General features: G+C 40.5%; 1 protein-coding gene across 1 annotated transcript in view; it reads right to left on the minus strand.

Moving 5' to 3' along the window:
- Positions 1 to 19,592, minus strand: part of LOC118796652 (receptor tyrosine-protein kinase erbB-4-like) — a 600,895-nt gene that overhangs the window by 121,725 nt on the left and 459,578 nt on the right. Inside the window, exon 14 of the mRNA XM_036568052.1 lies at positions 7,013 to 7,106. Within this exon, the coding sequence (XP_036423945.1) occupies positions 7,013 to 7,106 (94 nt within the window). The remainder of the gene's footprint in view (positions 1 to 7,012; positions 7,107 to 19,592) is intronic.

The raw sequence follows: 19,592 nt of genomic DNA on the forward strand, positions 1-19,592 counted from the left end.
AAGCTAACAACAGTCAATTAAATCAGATACATTGACTTAGCTAGGAAGTTAATCTTTAACAATGCATAATTACAATAGCTTATATAATAGCCAGTAGCTTAGCTTTGCTAGCTAATTACCTTTGCTATCAAACAGGTAGCCCAAGTAGCCTCTAGGGACACAAATCTAATTCACAGCATGCCCTGAAACTGCAGGTCTAGAACTGTTGCTGGTCTGCAGATGGATGATGTTGTGACAGGCAGCCACAAAGAGGAGCCCACGGCAGCACGGACAACAGCTACCTGTCACACTGCAGCACTGTTATTGTGAAGAGCACTCGAGTACGAGAGAAAGCAGCCACTGAAACAGCCCCAAGTGAAGCTGTGGGTGATCAGCCACTGTAACGGAGGCATCACATGGAGCAGAGAGTCTGGGTGAGCTCAGTGGACCCTGAGCTTTCAGACTGGTCACACAGTTCTTCACCTCATTCGCTGAGGATGTTCAGCTACTTGGCAAGCTTTAAAACTCAATACGTGCCGTGTTTGTCCTGTGGGTGCTCAGTTAAGGGATTAAAGCACCGGTCAACAGATAAACACGAGAATTCACCCAGCAAAGTCAAATCTCAAAACGGATAACTGAAGCTATTTATAGAAATAGTTTTGTTCAGCTCTCTGTTTAACCTCTAAAGACTGCTGACTGGCGTCCCATCGCTAATTAGAAATGCCGCTACCTAATTTTCACACATTGCACGTATTGAACTTCATTGTCTAAGTGCTACAATTCTTAAAACTGCTGAAGTCTTAAAAATAAATGCCAAACAAGTTGTTTTTGTGCAATGTCATAGAACCACTTTTGGAAGATTCTGTAAATGAGCCATGCCAGTGTGAGAATCTCTCAAAGAATCCTTTTGTGGCATCTTTTTTTTTTTCTGAAGAGGATATTTACATTGTCACTGGTGGAACAAGTCTCGGGACACTCTCCATTACATATATATATATATATATATATATATATGTACACTGTGTTGATATTTCAAGATTTTAAATATCGACAAATATCGAAAATTAAAATCTTGATTTTTTTTGTATGCGTATCCCATACATTTACTTTTATGGACAGCAACAACATATACATGTTTACTATATGTATTCAAATATCTATTTTTTGTGTTCCTGACATATTCTATGTGGACAAAAGTAAAAATAACCTTTTAACCACTGAATTCAGGTGTTTTATTCAGTCCCATTGCCACAGGTGCATAGAATCAAGCACCTAGCCATGCAGTCAGACTTTGCAAACATTTGTGAAAGAATGGGTTGTTTTAGAGAGCTCACTGAATTTGAGTGTGGTGCTGTAATAGGATGCCACCGTTGCAACAAGTCAATTGCGAAATTGCTTCCCTCCCAGATATTTCACGATCAACTGTGAGTGGTGTTATTGAAAAGTGTTTAGGAATCACAGCAACTCAGCCACGAAGTGTCAGACCACATACAGTAACAGAGCGGGTTGCCGAGTGCATATAAGTCACCAACGCTCTGCTGACTCAATAACTGCAGAGCACCAAACCTCCTCTGGCACCAACATCAGCACAAAAACGGTGCAGGAGCTTCATGGATTGGGTTTCTCTGGAGCTGTGGAAATGCATTCTGTGGAGCGATGAATCACGCTTCTCTATCTGGCAACCTGGTGGACGAGTCTGGGTTTGGTGAATACCAGGAGAACATTACCTGCCTGACTGCATTGTGCTAACTGTAAAGTTTGGTGGAGGACGGATGATGCTATGGGGTTGTTTTTCAGGGGTTGGCCTAGAACCCTTAGTTCCAGTGAAGGGAAATCTTAATGTTTCTGTATACAAACACATTTTGGACAATTTATGCTTCCAACTTTGTAGGAACAGTTTGGGGAAGAACCTTTTCTGTTCCAGCATGACTGAGCCCCAGTGCACAAAGCACGGTCCATAAAGGCCTGGCTGGCTGAGTTTGGTCTGAAAGAACTTGACTGGCCTGCACAGAGCCCTGACCTCAACCCCATCAAACACCTTTAGGATCAACCAGAATGGAGGTTGTGAGCCAGAGCCACAAAATTCCCACAGACACACTCCAAAATCTTGTAGAAAGCTTCCCAGAAGAGTGGACGCTGTTATAGCTGCAAAGAGGGATCAACTCCATGTTAATGTCTATGGATTTAGAATGGGACTGGACAGTCCAGCTCCTAAAAAAACTGGACATGTGTGACTGGACAGTCCAGCTCCTAAAAAAAAAGCCCACAAAATAATTAAAAATCTCATATGATGGAAGCCTCTGAAGGACATGGGGTTGGACTTGTGAGATTACACACTCTGCATCTCCCTCTCACACAGGTGCATCAACTGATGACAAGGCCAGAATTCCAGGATGAACATGATCTTCTGAATCCCACAAACACGCCAAACTCTCACACCCAAGGTCGTAGCTAGAAACCTTTCAAGCAGCACTGAAGCCACATGTTCCTGTCTAATCCCCACTGCACTGGGCAATAAAGCAGACTCTGCAAACCTTAAAGTTGAACTGGCTAGAAAAGCCACTTGTAAACTCCTTCAGGCTTTGCTTTTTCTGGTTGTTCTACTGTAACAGCATTTCAATGACTGTTGGATCACAGCAGAACTGTTCAAAAACCAACGTATGACTGCTATATGATTCCATATGACCATATTTGTTGAATTTAAATGGACTTAGGATCATGACATCATGTTCCCAACTTTCCATTCCAACCAGACATCAAGACATGGAGTGTCAAGTCATTCCCAGGCATATTTTGCTACTTTCACAGGATGTTCTGCAGGATTAGGCAGTTTGAAAACAATGCTACACCGCTGTGTCCTTCCTATTGGTTACTGGATCCAAAGTGATGAGCTCAATGAAGTGAAATTGCAAGACTGCATTAACTCAACTGGATAAGTGCTGGACAAACCAAGAACCAATCAAAATGAGCTTAAATTTTAACAAGCTACTGTAACCTAAACTTGCTTTGTGCAGTGGAGGTTAGCCATGAGCTGCAGAGAGACCATTCAGTGCTTATCTTTTCCTGTAAAATCTCAAGAATTGAATGCATTTCACTCCATCTCTCTATGACAAATGTCCAGCCTTCGGCAATCATTTAGATAAAACTTGTGCAGTGTGGACACTGGCATCGTCACAGGGTTCTAATGTGAATGTTGTATTCATATGTTGAAAAAACATCATTTCATGCCTCATTTTGGCTGGAAAATAAATAAAAGAAGGACGGTCTCTGACTTTCGAACAGTACTGTTTGCATTTAATATACAGAACGTGGTCCATGCAGCAAGACGATGGCCCTAAGCACACAAGTCGTTCTACCAAAGAATGGTTAAAGAAGAATAAAGTTAATGTTTTGGAATGGCCAGGTCAAAGTCCTGACCTTAATCCTATAGGATGTTGTGGAAGGACCTGAAGAAAGCAGTTCATGGGGGGAAACCCCCCAACATAACAGAGTTGAAGCTGTTTTGTGTGGAGGAATGGGCTAAAATTCCACCAGGCCAATGTGCAGAACTAATCAACAGTTACCGGAAACGTTTAGATGCAGTCATTGCTGCACAAGGGGGTCACACCAGATACTGAAAGCAAAGGTTCACATTCTTTTGCCACTCACAGATCTGTAATATTATATCATTTTCCTCAATAAATAAATGACCAAGTCTAATATTTTTGTCCCAATTGTTTAATTTGGTTCCCTTTATCTACTATTAGGACTTGTGTGAAAATCTGATGAGGTTTTAGGTCAAATTTATGCAAAAATATAGAAAAATGTAAAGGGTTCACAAACTGAAAAGTAAGTACACTACTGGCTTAAGTAACTGGTATTGTCCCCTTTGGCAAAAACAACTTTCTGTAGGCGTTTCCTATAACTGTCTTCCACTTTCTGGCATCTACTAGGAGAAATTTCTGCCCACTCCTCCAAGCAGAACACTTTCAACTGTGCAATGGTTGAGGGGCTTCTTGCACGTTTATCCTGTTTCAAATCCCCCCACAGCATATCAACAAGATTCAGATCTGAGCTTTGACTAGGCCCAGTCCACAAGCCTCAGTTTCTTCCTTTTGGGCCATTCCTTGGTGGATTTACTTGCATGTTTGGGATCTTTATCCTGTTGGAAGGTCCACTTCTTCAGCTTTTTGGCACATGGCCTCACATTCTCCTCAAGCACTCTCTGGTATGAAAGAGAATTCACAGTTGATTCTAGGATTGCAAGTTGGCCAGGTCTTGAGGCAGCAAAGCAGCCCCAAACCATAACATCTCCTCCATCATGCTTTTCAGTTGGTATGAGGTTCTTCTGATCAAATGCAGTCTCTGTTTTTTTGCCAAACATGGCTTCTAGCACTGTGGCCATCTTTGACTCCTCTGTCCACAGCACATTATTCCACAAGTCCTGGTCCTTGCCTAGATATTGATCAGCAAACTTTAGTCTTGCCCTGCTGCCCTTGCCTTATCCTGATGCACCTCCCACGTAGGTCAAATTTGTGCAGTCTCATTATAATGGTGGATGCATGCACTTTGACATCCACAGTGGCAAGAGCTACTTGCAGATCCTGTGATGAAATTTTAGTGTTCTTCTTTTTAAAAAACGTCTTTTAAAACTTCTTTTAGCATCTTATGGTCAACTCTTGGGCTAAATTTGCTGGGGCAGCCTGCCCTGGACATGTTGGCAGTTGATTTAAATCTTTTTTACTTGCAGATGATCATCCAGACAGTGAAGATATGTACTTACTTTTTTTTAAGGAAATTGCATTTCTGTCATTTAAATTGTATAAAGAATGACAAAAATGTTCATTTTGGGTGTCACTTGTTAAATAATATCACCTTTATCTTTTATCTGTCAACACTATTTAAATGACGACTGGATATCTGTATGTCCAAATATGCTGAAAAAGTCTACACTTTTCAAGGGGTGCACTTACTTCTTCACATGACTGTATATATCTGTGTGTATATGTGAAGATCCCACCACTGATCTAACTAACATGCTGTGATTGGCCGTGAGTTGCTGCATGCAAGAGAGGTCCTCCACCCAACGAGGCTAATGCAACCAGACTGACTGCCATTGAGGAGAACTGAGGACGAGCACACTCTCCAAGAGTGTGTGTGTGTGTGTGTGTGTGTGTGTGTGTGTGTGTGTGTAGGATCATGATAGCATCATACATTCGCACAAAGCTCCTAAACTGTTTCGTTATCTGAAAGACCCCCTTGTGTGACTAGACTGGAAAATATCCACAGGGCTTTGGAGAATCTCAGACAACACACACACACACACACACATTTGGCAGACACCTAGGGTTAAACCCATATCACTTCAGGCAGATTCGGAAAAAAAAAAAGCAGCCGTGTAATTCTTATCACACTCATATACGTTACATCAGCTAATTCATCTCCCTCTGGCGCGTCTCTTTTGGCCTGGATTAGCCAACTTAATCTACTCGCACACTAAATTAACGAGAAGCAAAATCAATCCCACGGCAGCAAAAGTACATTCCAGCCAGGGATTCGATTAATCACGGGCTGTGTGTGCTAACGCTCCAATCCAGAGGCGTCTAAAGTCAGAGCCAAATGAAACGAAAGTGTGTGCAAGAACTCCACAAATGCAGCCTACATTACATACTACAGCCTATAATACATTACAGCACAATACAGCACAATGTTTTACCCAGATAAAAATCTGCAAAAATCGTATGTTGGCATGTGAAATGATCCTAAATGTAGCCAATACATCTAAGACTGTTAACATCTCTGACATGTTAAGCTTGTTGAGAGCTTATTAAATGAAAATTTGCTTGTATCAAGAAATACACTAGAATCAAGCTAAATCTTTCATCAATACAGTGAGATAATTTCACTGAATAAATGATAAAACAGGTAAAATACCAAGAAAATCTCATAAGAAATATCAGACATATAGACAAAGACAATTTCACTTGCCAAGATTTTTGCAGCACATTCACAGTACTACTATGGATACACAGTAACACAGAAATTACATGGTGCAAATCCCGCTAATGAAGCACCAACACCATGACAGAGTTTTGTTTACTTGCCCAGACAATGTACTTTTGCTGTTGTTTAAGTGTTTAACACTGTGAGAGGTATTTATTTGTTTTAAGTTATATGCTTATCTATAAGTGGCTTTTTGTTTTGTTATTTATTGTGTTTGATTTGTTGCTTATTATTTAAAACTATGAATTTCAGATCTGAATTTAAGTTTAGTGAATTTGACAAACAGGAACTAACAATCATATCTGAAGGTCACAAACACTAAAGCACACTAAAGCTGCACTGTGTAAGTTTTGGGGATTTGGAGACCTCTCTGGTGGAGCGGTGTAATTGCATGCAATGTGCGGAAGAACATATTGTAAGTTACAAAATCTGAACCGATGACTTTGTCTTCGAAATTTTTATTTCACACTTTACAGGGCGACTCGGAGCACCATGCACATGTTTTAGTGCTCTGTCTCTACTAACTCAGTAATGCTATTTCTTACATTTCAACAAAAAAACAACCAAAAAATTTTAAAAATCTTAAAGTGCCGATTTTTGACTGTATAAAAATTATACAGGCACATGTCACTGTACCTATGTAGTACTGTGCCTGTTTTCATATCAATTTTCATATCAAATAGACAAAATCATTACAATTGTATTGTAATCAAGTACTTAAAGCAGTGATATAAAGGTTTCAGTTTAGTTTATTGAAAACTCCATTGTTGAGTTTAATAAAATGACAAACCCTATATAGACTCAATTGCATGTTTAAGTATTGTTACTCTACTAAAATAATGACTCAAAATGTAGATTTTTTAATATATAAAAAATAAAATGAAACGTAGACTAGAAAAAAAATAGTCCCCTATAGAACTGCAGTGGAACGTCTTAGCATCTATCAGACAGGAACTGGACTCTCTGAGGCTCTACTCTTCTCCTTTCGGATCCTTATGGTATTAAAGAAAATGATGAACCTCAAATGAAGAGAAAGAGAAGTTAAACTAACCGGTCCAGTGCACGTTAGACCATCATCCTCTGCTTTCTCACACTGAGCGTCACACTCCAGACACATGGAGCCATTAGCAAACTCCCGCACATCCCTGAGAGAGAGAGAGAGAGAGAGAGAGAGAGAGAGAGAGAGAGAGAGAGAGAGAGAGAGATACATTAATATTATTTTTGCTTGTAGAGCAAAAGTCATTGTATGTATAATGTTATTCCCTCATTTTGAATTTGTTGTTTTTTTTGTGTAAAAGGAAATAAGGGCAGGAATGTTTTTCAGTTTCATATTGGAATTATAGACATTTGTTGTCATAAATACTATTTAAATAGGAATCATACAGTTAAAATATGATATTATTGATTAACATTATATTTGTAATTATAATTATAATGGATATAATTTATTATAACCCACAGGTTCACGGCAGGACATACTTTAGTACATTTCCATGAAAGATTACAAGAAAACAAGACCTTTAAAATAATATAATATGGTGAATCATGCTTAATGTGACCAGTGACATGAATTAACAAGGTAAAAAGGTTAAAGAGACACATAGATGGCTCACAGGTACAATAACTTGGCAGGGCTTGACTGTTCAGGAGGGTCCAGACATCATTTATCAAATATGTCTTCCACTCTGCTGTTATTGTATTGTTTTATATTAAATCATTTTCAGCCTGGCACATGGGAATCTCTTGTGTTGTGACAGTGTGGACCACAGAGATCCACAAGACCAGCAACAGAACAAAACATGTTAAGTTTATCCAAAATAAAACCTTTTGGGATGGTGGCATTAAGTAATAAATACACTGGCTTCCCAGACATGGATTAAGCCAAATCTTGGACTAAACTTCAGTGTCAATGGAGAATTATCATTGCATATTATTTTTCCATGCATAGGTTTAATCTGGGTCTGGGAAACCAGCCGTATATGTCCGAAAGTATCCAGATACCCCTTTTAGTGAATTCAGGTACTTTAGCGAGCACCTACTGCTAACACAAGAGTTCAATTGTGCATTTACAGCTTGTATAACCTCCAGAGAAAACATGATCAACAGAATGGGACACTCTGGAGCAGCTGCACATGAGCCTATGGTCACCATGCCCAATGCCAAGCATCGTCTAGAGGGGTATAAAGCCCCCGCCCCCATTGGTGTCCCTTTTAATACCCTTCATTTCAGAAGAAACTCTGAGCTGGTGGCTACAACATCCTTCTAGGTCTATAGACAAGGCCTAATGATTTCTGGGAACCACACAAAATACAATGCCAATAGTTTAACAGGATCATGCTTGTATTTAAACTCTACAAATATTACAGTACTACCCTTTTTTTTCTTTGGATTTTTCCCCAATTTTCTCCCCAATTTAGTCGTATCCAATTCCACCCACTAGTTAGGACTCCCCCAATCACACAATACCACCAGCGCTAGCAGGGCGAAGGCTAGCACAGTCTTCCTCCGAGACCCGGTGAAGCACGACCTCATCTTTACGAACCGCCAGTCACGCTCAGAGGAGGAGCCAACCACCAGATCTGTTATGTCAGCTAACAGATGCCTGCACTGGCTAGCATAATGCTGAGTGATGGGGGGAGATGGAGGGGGGGCAACTGTTACAGTACTACTCTTGTTTCATTGTTAAGTTTTGGATAGAAACAATAGAGCTGAATTCTTGAAACATCCAGCGAAAGACTGGCCAGTACCAAAATCAATAACTGTTTTTTTCTGCAGTAGATACAGCTAAGTGAGCCCTCCTATTGGCTTGGACTTCAGGAGCTGAAAAGAAGGTCTAATGCATCAGATTAACCATCAGAATAAATATAAAGTGACAGAAGAATCAACCAATCATGCTTTCCAAAAACTGGGAACAGTTTTATGAGAAAGACATCACTCTATGCAAGATAAAGATAAAATAAGGTAATATATATGCTAATATGTCTGTCACAAGCATCAAGTAAAACACAGAATGTCTTTCAGAAGCTTCAAATGTCTTTTAAATCTAGAACTGTCAAAATATGTTCATATATGTTCAATATGGTGGCTGGATTTGGGCATAATTTTATTTGTCTGCTGCTGGATTTGGGTTATAAATTTGGTGTTGTGGGTTGAGTTGGGCTTGGCTACAGTGTTCTCAGGCTATATTTGGGTTTGGTGCGAAATGTCAGCCCCAATTAAATCTCCAACAGGTGCAGACAAACACAGCACAGAGGTACAAATGCAAGCAAACATACTTTCTAGAAACTAATCAGCAATTCCCGTTACAAAGGAAACAGCAAAGACTCAATCATCTGCTCAATGCTAGTCACTGCCAACTCACTTTTCAAATCCAGTTACTGTTGACCACAAACATCCTGCTTTCACTACAGACTAACAATCCATCAAATCCAATCAGAAGGCCTAAAGACAGCGCACCAATTCTGCAATCCATCAGAGAACAGCAGTCACCCATGTGATTTAAAGCAAGCTAGTAAAACCCATTCAGCACTCCAAGAAAAGGTGCTGGAACTTTAAGCAGTGACTTCCATTTGAGGAAAGAAATGGATGGAAATCTGTCACTGATACGGTAAGGAACTCCTCCAAAGACAGGAAAGGTGGGGAGGGGGCAAGGAAGACAGAAAGGCAGAATGAGAGACAGAAAGAAAGACAGAGAGTGAATGAACTGGCGAGCGAGTGAACAACTGCCATGTGGTTCAGTCACTTTCTATTAAACCGTGCCTCGTCTCCACAGGGGAGCAGTGAAATAAGAATTAATTATTCTTTATCAGAGAAGCCCAAAGCATGCTGGCTGGCCTTGATGTAAGGCTTGGAAGGGCCATGTTATCATTTAGAGCCTTTACTCTCCTCCACATGCAGAGACGGACTTCAAAAGCTCCATAGGGCAGTGCTGCTTTAGTCCACTCTCTCCCAGCCCTGACCGCTTAATGAAACAGCGGGCTGCAACTCAAAAAGGCCCCTTGGACACACACAGCAGTAATACCACCACTTCTGTTTTCTGATCCATGAAGAACTGGGGTGATCATTCTAAACTGAGAATATCCACCTTCTTTGCAGATCCACCATGCTGGTATTCAGGGAGAGAGTGTAGGCTGTGCACAGTTTGTGTTAGCCCTTTATCTCTGACAGTGCTGGCTCTGGCCTTTTGGGGGCCCTACGCAGGATTTTTTTGGGGCCCTCCCATCTGGCTAGGTGCACAAGCTGTCTACATATCACTGCTGTTGGAAGAAAATATCCAAAACGATAACTTTACAGCAGAAGGAAAAAACTTACTTTACTTTTAATGTAAGTCAATGGAACCAGACGTCTTTCCAAGTCATTTTAGGTCATTTCTTTTAGTCTATTCATCAAGAAATTTACATACAATGTAATAATAATAAAATTTTATTTGATGAGCGCCTTTCAAGACACCCAAGGATGCTGTACAATAAAAATAACAAAGATTAAAAAAAAGGGCAACAGGAATTTTCAAATTATGTCACAAACTGAAAAACACCAAAAATGGAGATACAAGGTTTTCTTCAGACCACAGCGATATAGAAAATCTGTAAATTGGCTAATTTTGGCTAATTATTGCTGATGACCGGATGCTCGTTTAGGGTTTTAATAAGTTACGTTTAAATTACGTTAACCTTTAAATGTGTTAACCTTCTCAGCATTCTTGATTCAGGGGTCTGTCCCCCAACTAGGGGTGGGCGATATAGAAAAAACTGTATATCATGATACATCATGAAATTATTACAATATGCTATATGTATTATGATATTTTGATGCCGGCAAAATATGCCAGCAATGCCACATTTCAAAACTGCAATCAAAATCATGAATAGAATGTTTCTTTCCCACAATTAACATACTGTGCAGCACTAAATCCAATTAAACAGGACTAATTATGCTCCCAGGGCGGCACGGTGGTGCAGTGGGTAGCGCTGTCGCCTCACAGCAAGAATGGCCTGGGTTTGATTCCCGGCCGGGTGACCAGGGTCATTTCTGTGTGGAGTTTGCCTGTTCTCCCCGTGTCTGCGTGGGTTTCCTCCGGGTACTCCGGTTTCCTCCCACAGTCCAAAAACATGCCGTCAGGCCAACTGGACATGCTAAAATTGCCCCTGGGTGTGAGTGTGTGTGTGGATGTATATGTCTGTTTGTCTGCCCTGCGATGGGCTGGCGACCTGTCCAGGGTGTATCCTGCCTTCCGCCCGATGACAGCTGGGATAGGCTCCAGCACCCCACCGCGACCCAGAAGGATAAGCGGTTTAGATGATGGATAATTATGCTCCCTTTGTAATGAAGCATGCAGCTGGTCAGTGTTCGTTAAGTACAGACTATATCCATGATAAGCTCAGAAATGCATACTTTGTTTCACAATAACAAAAACATTACAATAGCGATGAAATATCATCATATCGCCCAGCCCCACTCACAACACAGTACTTCTCACTTACCCAGCTAACTTTAAGCTTAATTTAATCCAACTCAAACAACAACTCAAGTTATTCTTTTACCGTTATAAGTGCTTTACTTTCTACATGTTTTTGTTTGTTTTTTCGCTTCTTTGCCGACTCCTCCTCATCTCCACATCACACATTCATGTGCACGTGTGGGAGGATTAGTCACAGCCTGAGTATCGAGACCTGGATTAACAGATACAGTTGTGTGAGCTGACTATGGGTGTGTCTCAAAACCTAGTGAGCTCTCTACATAGACAGGAAATAGCCTATACTTTCCGCGTTTGACCACAACTATTGTCTATTTTGCTGTTTCATTCAGAGCAAATACAATCAAAATCGCTATATAAACCGCCAGAGCAGATCCATGTTGGCTAACTGTGATTCTGACGGCTGACGTAAGTAAACGCCGGTCTCGTGCAGTGGGCGGGAACAAGCGGCGACGTCTTTGCTGTCTAACTAGAGCATCTCATTTATCTATCTTATAAGGACAGACGACGGTTGGAACGCTGCCTACTTAGACAGCTGCCTAGGTGGACAGCGGCTACTTAGAGAGCTCACTAGGTTTTGAGACACACCCAATGTCTGTTTTTGTTGTGAAGCTTAATTTCAGTCAGAAAGCCTAAGTTGGACCTGCTTCAGTAGGCAGACCCCAGATCCACTACTTTGTACTGTCTACAACACGCAAGCCAAAACAAATGGCATAGTGTTAACACCATATAAACAAAACATACCTTAATATTTGACCTTTTTACCTCATCTTTTCTTTTTCTTTTCCATTTTTCAGCTCCAGACGTGTACATTCTGATTTGAGACATGATTAACTACTCCCAGCTTTCCTTTCACTCCAGCATATTAGACAATATGATGTTCCAGTAATACCTCATAAGTTGTTAGGGGGCTCCTGGTGGCTGTGGTGCCCTAAGCAGCACTTATGTCATTTATTAGGTAGAGCCGGCACTGATCATTGGCTGGTTCCCATAGAGGCGCTGTTAGCTGGATATTTTTGGTTAGTGGTCCACAAGCGTGAGACATTTTGGGCTAAATGTGGATGGGAATGTAGATTTATTAACAAACTGAGTGTGAAATTACTAAACTAATCCAAAACCTTGTGAAGACGGAGCTAAAAGCAGGGGGCGATGGTGTGCTCGTCAACAAGCCTGTCGTTAGCCCATGGATGTAACATATGTTAGTATAAATAAAAAAAGTCCCCCCCATTTGCAGAGAACACATTATATGCAGTGAAAATGAACATGACCTCTGTTTCATTAGCCAGTGATAGCCTTTCACTAGCGAGCTTGCTTTGCTTGTGTTATTGATTGTACTCTGGACTACTTTTGTGTCATTGCTGATCGTACCAGACAGAGAACAGCATCTACCTTCCTCCTCTTAACATGTCCTTAAGATCCTTCCATCATCCATGCTGTTACTGAGACTGATGTACAGTTGAACTCTCAGTTGCACCTTCACCCGCTCCTCAAACTGAGGAGCTATTCCAAATGGACCTACAGACTTTGAGGCCAGAAGTAAACGTTGATCTGTCATTGTGTTCTTAAATGTATCCAGACAATATTTATAATGGACACAGTTCAGAATTGACCACAATTACAAGCTGCATTCTTAGCAATACAGCAAGGGGCGCTATAGAGACAGCTGAGTTTGGTCAAGCTGTCTTGTACCACTAACATGCTTTCTCCCGGTCAGCTGACAAGGCTCTCACAAAAATGGTTTTCTCGCATACATCATTTCCTTTCAGTCCAATAGAAAGCAATTCACACTCCTCTACTGTTCACATGTTTAGTTGTTGAGAGGGAGGGAGGGAGGGAGAGAGAGAGAGAGAGAGAGAGTAAGAGAGCAGAAAACACTTCTATAACATGACATTGTTTTTAGAAAACAATTGATATACAAAGAGAGTCTGATGTGCATGAAAAATTGGCCCGAAACCCAATTTTGTTAGGCCCCCATCAGTCTCGGGTCAGGTAGCAGACCTCAGACCCTGTCACTGCACATCTGATCAACAGTGGTCCTGTGGTCAGAAACTGACCAATGATAAATAGAGCAGAGGGGGGATGACAAACAATGCAGCAATAGATGTTAACAGACGCTTCAGTGTGTAATAGTACACATATATAGTGGACCTATAAGGTAGGTGGAGCTCATTGGTGAGGGGAATACACCATAAGACGCTGAGTGTCTGTGTGAGATCAGGAACATGCAAACCCCATGAGCACACGAACACAGGTACACACTAATATCTCCGTCCCTGTGAGCTCAGCATGCATGGTGCTGGGTGGGAGAGGTGAGAACAGGCAGGAACGTAACCAGGGATGTCCCGATCTCATACGAAAGACTGACATTGGAGCCAGTGCAGCGATATTGTTCCAGTTATATTAAACTCAATCCACTTCCAATCATTAAGACTAAGACATTAAAGTCTATTCACACATTTTATGGTCGACAAAACTCGCGTCAAGGTTTGACAAACGAACATATATGTTGTTTACATCAAGTTTGAAACTTGAACAATTGCTACACAGAGGACATTTTTTCTTCAGAGCCAGGGAGTCCCCATGTGCATGAGCCTTAAGCCAGTGCACTATTTTTAGGCTTCTTTCATAGAGGTGCCATAATCTGATATTATCCACTGCCTAGAGCACTGAGACACATTTTCAGCAACTAAAAGTGGACAGCAATGACGGTGCTTTGGCTGAGGTAAAGCTAGCTGGCTAGTTCAGAATAATAGTGTGTTTACAGTTAAGAGAAAGTCCAAGTTATGCATGCTTAGCATATGAATGTGCTCATGAGACACAATGTGAACATCCAAAGGAAGAAATGAGTTGATTTTTACAAAAACACTGTATTCCTTTAAGACTTATTATTTGGGACCTACTTTTAATTACTGACTAACATCTATGAAACTAATATTATGTTGTCATTAAATTAAGGACCTAAAGTGGGGACCCACATACTGGCTGTATCTAGATTATGGCTCTATTGTTCTAGACAGCACAGGGAAAGGTATCTAGATTGGACAGTTTTCCACCGGAAGATTTTAACCTTTTGTTTCCAGCCCAATTTAAGAGTGAAATAAAAGTATTACTCTAAAACTTGTAGAGTTAATCACAACAACTACGACGATTCTATTGAATGAAAATGAACTAATAATTAGAAACATGTAGAAGCCACTAGGACTTCTCTAAAGGCCAATAACAGTGGGTTTCGAACTGTGGGTCAGTGTGTGGACGAGTGGGTCACTACCTGGCATTAGAATAATGTACAAAATACTGTAAATACAATCCACTTTGCTGTCATGCTGCATCTAAAGCAAGCTTGCTTCGGCCTAATTAGCCAGCGATGATTAGAATACAGAGCTGGCTGGCCTTCTATGTTATGCACTGATTGTGTATGTATTGATCCTATGAGGGAAATTTGTCATTTTGTTGCCTGACTCTGCCCAGTCTGGGGGCAGCACAGCACTGCCAATGAAGCAATGCTGCCTGGGGCAGTGTGGGGGGGTGGGGGCTTGGTTAAGTGCCATGTCCAGAGGCACAACCAGTCAGTGGCCTTCTGGTTGTTGGCTACCTCTCCCACCATTAAGCTACTGGCCACTCAATCAAGCTGGAAACATGAATCACAACATTATAAGATGTGCAACATCCTACTAAATATTTATGGAATGTATTAATGTGTGTGTAGTAAAGGTAGCTGAGTGGATCACATCTAAATACAGAGCAAATACATTATTTTATTATTTTTCTATCTCTCCAATGTGGGTCTATTCAAGTTTCATTCTTTTATGGTAGAAAGAACAAAACCTGAGTAAATGGGCTATGACATTAGCACATCTTTGGCATGCTTGTCCTATTTTGCCACACCGAATATTTGGTGGGTTGCAGGGTAAACACTACCTCTCCTGGAAAGAAAAAAGTTTGGCCTAGAAGATCCCAAGGCTTCCCCACTGCTTTACTGTACATGAAGGCTGCACTGGGCAGCTACTCCATTTCAGCAGACATTCAATAATAAATGACTCGAAACGTGAGCGAAGAACTTGATCGGGACATCCCTAGATGTAACAGTGCTCCAAAGGGTTTGGAAAGCGGCCCGTGCCGTACCTCTCCACACCTGCCTCCCGCTTCTCCAGCATGTACGGCCTGGTGAGCTGCTTGGGCATAGAGCCAGCCATTCTGTAAGGTAAAAGAGTCAAGTCGGGATACAAACACACATACGCAGTTGGAGGCCTTGCCGCAAATGGCCTCCAATGTTCCACCGCTGCTCGCCTTCTGATTAGCATCAATCAGCCCGTGACTGCAAGGCTAGGAGTAGACCTTCGTTTCATTCAAGCACATGACGAATCATGACGAATGACATCAGGTAATGGACTGACTGCTTCCTTTCACTTGTTTTTACAAAGCTGTTCTAATGACAAAGGCTAGGCCAAATCGTCACACAATTACAGACTCGGCTCAGGATGCAGAAAATACATAATTTGACGTCTAAAGAAGATGAAGGGAGAGAATCTCTATTTAATGTATTTGTTTGTGCACTCAAGCAGTTTGTCGACATCTGTTTTCTGACACAGTAAATGATAAAAAGGTCTTAAATTTCAATTATTTGACATTGTTATGTCTTTTTGATTTCCGGTCAATAAAGGTTTAGGCAGGTTGTGTAGCAATGGACTGAGAGACTCAATATAGACAAAATAGTTAAATACACACACAAACTTGCACTCTTGTACTTTAAAAAAATGAAAGGGAGATCTCTGATCTCTGACTTTTAAATGTCCAACAAGTGTTTTTCAGCAACAATAAGTCCTCAGCAGATGTGGATCTTCTTCAGTCCTGCTGGAAAAGTATCTGGAGTGACATGACAGAATGATGAAAAGTGCATCAAGATAGAGGGGAACTGATAAGGTACGGTAAGGTAAAGTACGGTATAGTTACCTAGAATTGCACTCTCAGAAATAGAGGTACTAAACTGTCACTGAGGCAGTGTCCCTCTTGTCACTGGGTTGGAACCCTCAAGGGTACATCTCAGTACCTTTAGTCAGGGATCATAACTATACCATAATCCACTGAAATTATATTTTTATTAAGCTGTACTTAATATACTTAATAAATTATATTAAGCTGTACTGACTCCACACACCCCGTCTCGTCTCCAGGTTTTTTTATTTTACTGTTCTGTTTTAAAACATTCGGTTATGAAAAGGAACAAATATGAACTTTTCACCTGGAAAAAACTTATTTAAGGTTCACAATCAGACCTTAAATCCACTGCTGTACCTTTGAGGGAACATTTACACTGTTTATACCTTGATGAATGAAAAATGTACCTGAACAGAACCTTTATTTCTAACAGTGTACTACAATCATAATTATCTGTACACTAGTCGAATACCGTATCCACTTCCTACCACATAACAGAACTGTGAAAGTAGGAGGACGTCACATCCTCTTGGCTCTGATGTCCACAAAGACTCCATTTCCCAGAACTCTCTTGAACTTTTCCGATCCACCATTCAATGCTCCAGTTCACCTGAATACTAACCTGTTGAACTTGTGATGTATGTTGTATGACTAGCTGTAGTATAAAATATAAGCCCAGGCACAGAATATTTGTGAGGTATTGCTTCTCTCAGTAGAGCTACTGAGCGTTTCTGTCTGTATTTTGTCTTCTGTGTTTCTTGACTGTGTTTTCGGACTTTTTGACTTTGACTTTTTGTCTTTGCCCTTTTGAACCTTATCTGGTTGCCTGATATTGTTTGTTATGTTTGTCTTTTTCTGTATTTTGGCCTTTTTGGATTTGACCACTGCCTGTTTTTTCACTAATTTTCTCTTTCTAAGTAAAGCCTCATTTCTTATTTTTACTGCAAGCGTCTGGCTGGTTCTGTTCCGTTACAGAGGAGTTCTCTTTAGCTTTCCACTCTTAGTGGAAAATGACGACAGAATGTGTGATCTGTAACTGCACTGTACGTCACTGCCAAAACACTTGTTTGGTCTCTGCAAATTCCATATGTGTTACTACATAATTTTGATGTCCTGATGAAAACAAGGAAAATCTATACGTACATGTGTCTAAATTTATGACTGGTAATATATATGAAACTCACGTATAAGCCTATACATGCAAGTACATGAAATATTGCAAAAAAGCATTTCTGTCCTTTTTACATATATATATGTAGGTTTACACAACACAAAAACAGGTGGAGATACTGAAAGTGCAGCTGATCACATATTTTGTTCAATCTACTAAAAATTCACTGGGCAGGTTTGCATGAATTTCGTCTGCCTAGGAGTGAATTGACATGTTGTTGGAAGACTGCAGTCGTAGAGGCCTTAAAGAAATGCTGAAAGAATATTTATCAGCAGAATAACAGTCTTTCAACACAATAGCACTATTTCAACTCTCAGAACTCCTCCAGAGTTTGCGCACTGACTCCTATGGCACTGACGCTCTGTGTAATTGCTTCCCAAAGTCAGTTTTCTTGAGCTGGAATAGAACTATTTTTCTGTTGAATGTTTTGGTGGGAAAGAATTTTTTTCAACATGGCCATCTCGTTAACATTTTTGGACTTTTTTTGATCGGAGCTTGTTGATGGCTCTTTTATTTCACTGCAGAGTGGTAACATGTCCAGTGTGTGATTAGATACAACCTTAGTAAACTGAATGCTAATTTCAGGTGCATTTCAGGGACATAGTAACTGTTTTCAAAATTTGGAGTAACTAAGTAATGCCTTACTTAGTTACTGTTGCTTTGTCCATCAAACTTTCAGCTCAGACCACCCGTTAGCTGGTTTTACAAGATGTTCAGTGCAGATATGTTTGTTTAGGAACTGACAAAATATGGTTGTAGGCAATTTTAAAGCAAACAATTCTGAAAAGCACATTAAAAAAACATGTTTATATTAATCAAACTGGAAAACAGAAATACTTCAGTCACGACATGTTAAAGTGGCAGATTTTTTCCTCTAATAAGGTTTTAGCAACTGTAGCTGTCCCTTCAGATCAACTAACACTAGAGCTGAGATTAAAGCTAACACTAGAGATAACCAGTGCAACGTTAGATGCTAAAGAGGATTCACTATCTTACACACAGCCTAAACCTTACTGAAACAATATAAGAGGCAGCTTCAGTACGAGTGCATTAATGCTGTTACGTCCTAGGATGTATGTTTTTGTTTTGCTTGTTTCTCTCCTGCTCTCTCTTTCTCATTAGGAACCCACTCGTGCATGTGATTGGCTGAAGTCCTGTGACAATACATGCATCTGATTGGCTGGCTGCGAGTGCTTGGGGTATTTCTCCCACAGCTGGCTCTGACTTCCTCAAGGCTTCACCTCCATGGCGGCTTGGGGCAAACGTTTTAGTTCAGAACGGCAGCTCAGACAGATGTTTGTTTTATGGCTGGTATATTGTCTGTTTTCTTTATTAGCTTTATAAGCTTTATAAGCTTTATTAGCTTAATTTTAACTATGTCTTCTGCCCAGTTTACTTCCACTGTTTAACAGTAAGCTCAGGAACCACCTCTGTAACTCTTACTCTCTTATGCTGACCAGGGTATAGTGGGTGCCGTTTCTTTTGACCCAATGTTTTCTACTGTTTTTGGCCTAGGCAGGGAGTTAGGGAAGCCTACTTATTTTTGTTTCTCGTGTAGTTAAGTTACTCTGAAGTTGTGTTGTGCATACAAAAGAGCAGCAAAAGAAAGAAAATAACATGACTTGATCTGTTTAAACGCTAAACGTTTCTCTTTTATCTTTATGACCATCGCAAAACTCCTAGATCTTATGGTTTTATTCACAAATGCACTGTACAGTCCTCCTTACTTCTATTTATCGAGCTAACTGTCAAAATCTAAGTTAGAAAAAGCCAACTCAGCTAGCTAACTGATCTTAACATTGCGTAATGACGTTTATATGAAACTGAGCTTTAGTATATACAGTAATCTAGATAAATTTTAGCTTGTCCTAGAGCAAAGACAGGCAATGTTATACCTTTTAATAGCTTGACACTGAGCTCTGAGTGTGGTCTTCCACTTTTTCAGCTTCAGGAACAAAATCAAAAAGGTCACCTCCAGATAATCACGACAGCATCACACCTTTTTCAGGAACACCTTCCATTTCTTAGCCCACCTTTCGTGCTGCTTAGAAC

Source organism: Colossoma macropomum, unplaced genomic scaffold (assembly GCF_904425465.1).
Source record: "Colossoma macropomum unplaced genomic scaffold, Colossoma_macropomum, whole genome shotgun sequence".
Lineage (NCBI taxonomy): Eukaryota > Metazoa > Chordata > Actinopteri > Characiformes > Serrasalmidae > Colossoma > Colossoma macropomum.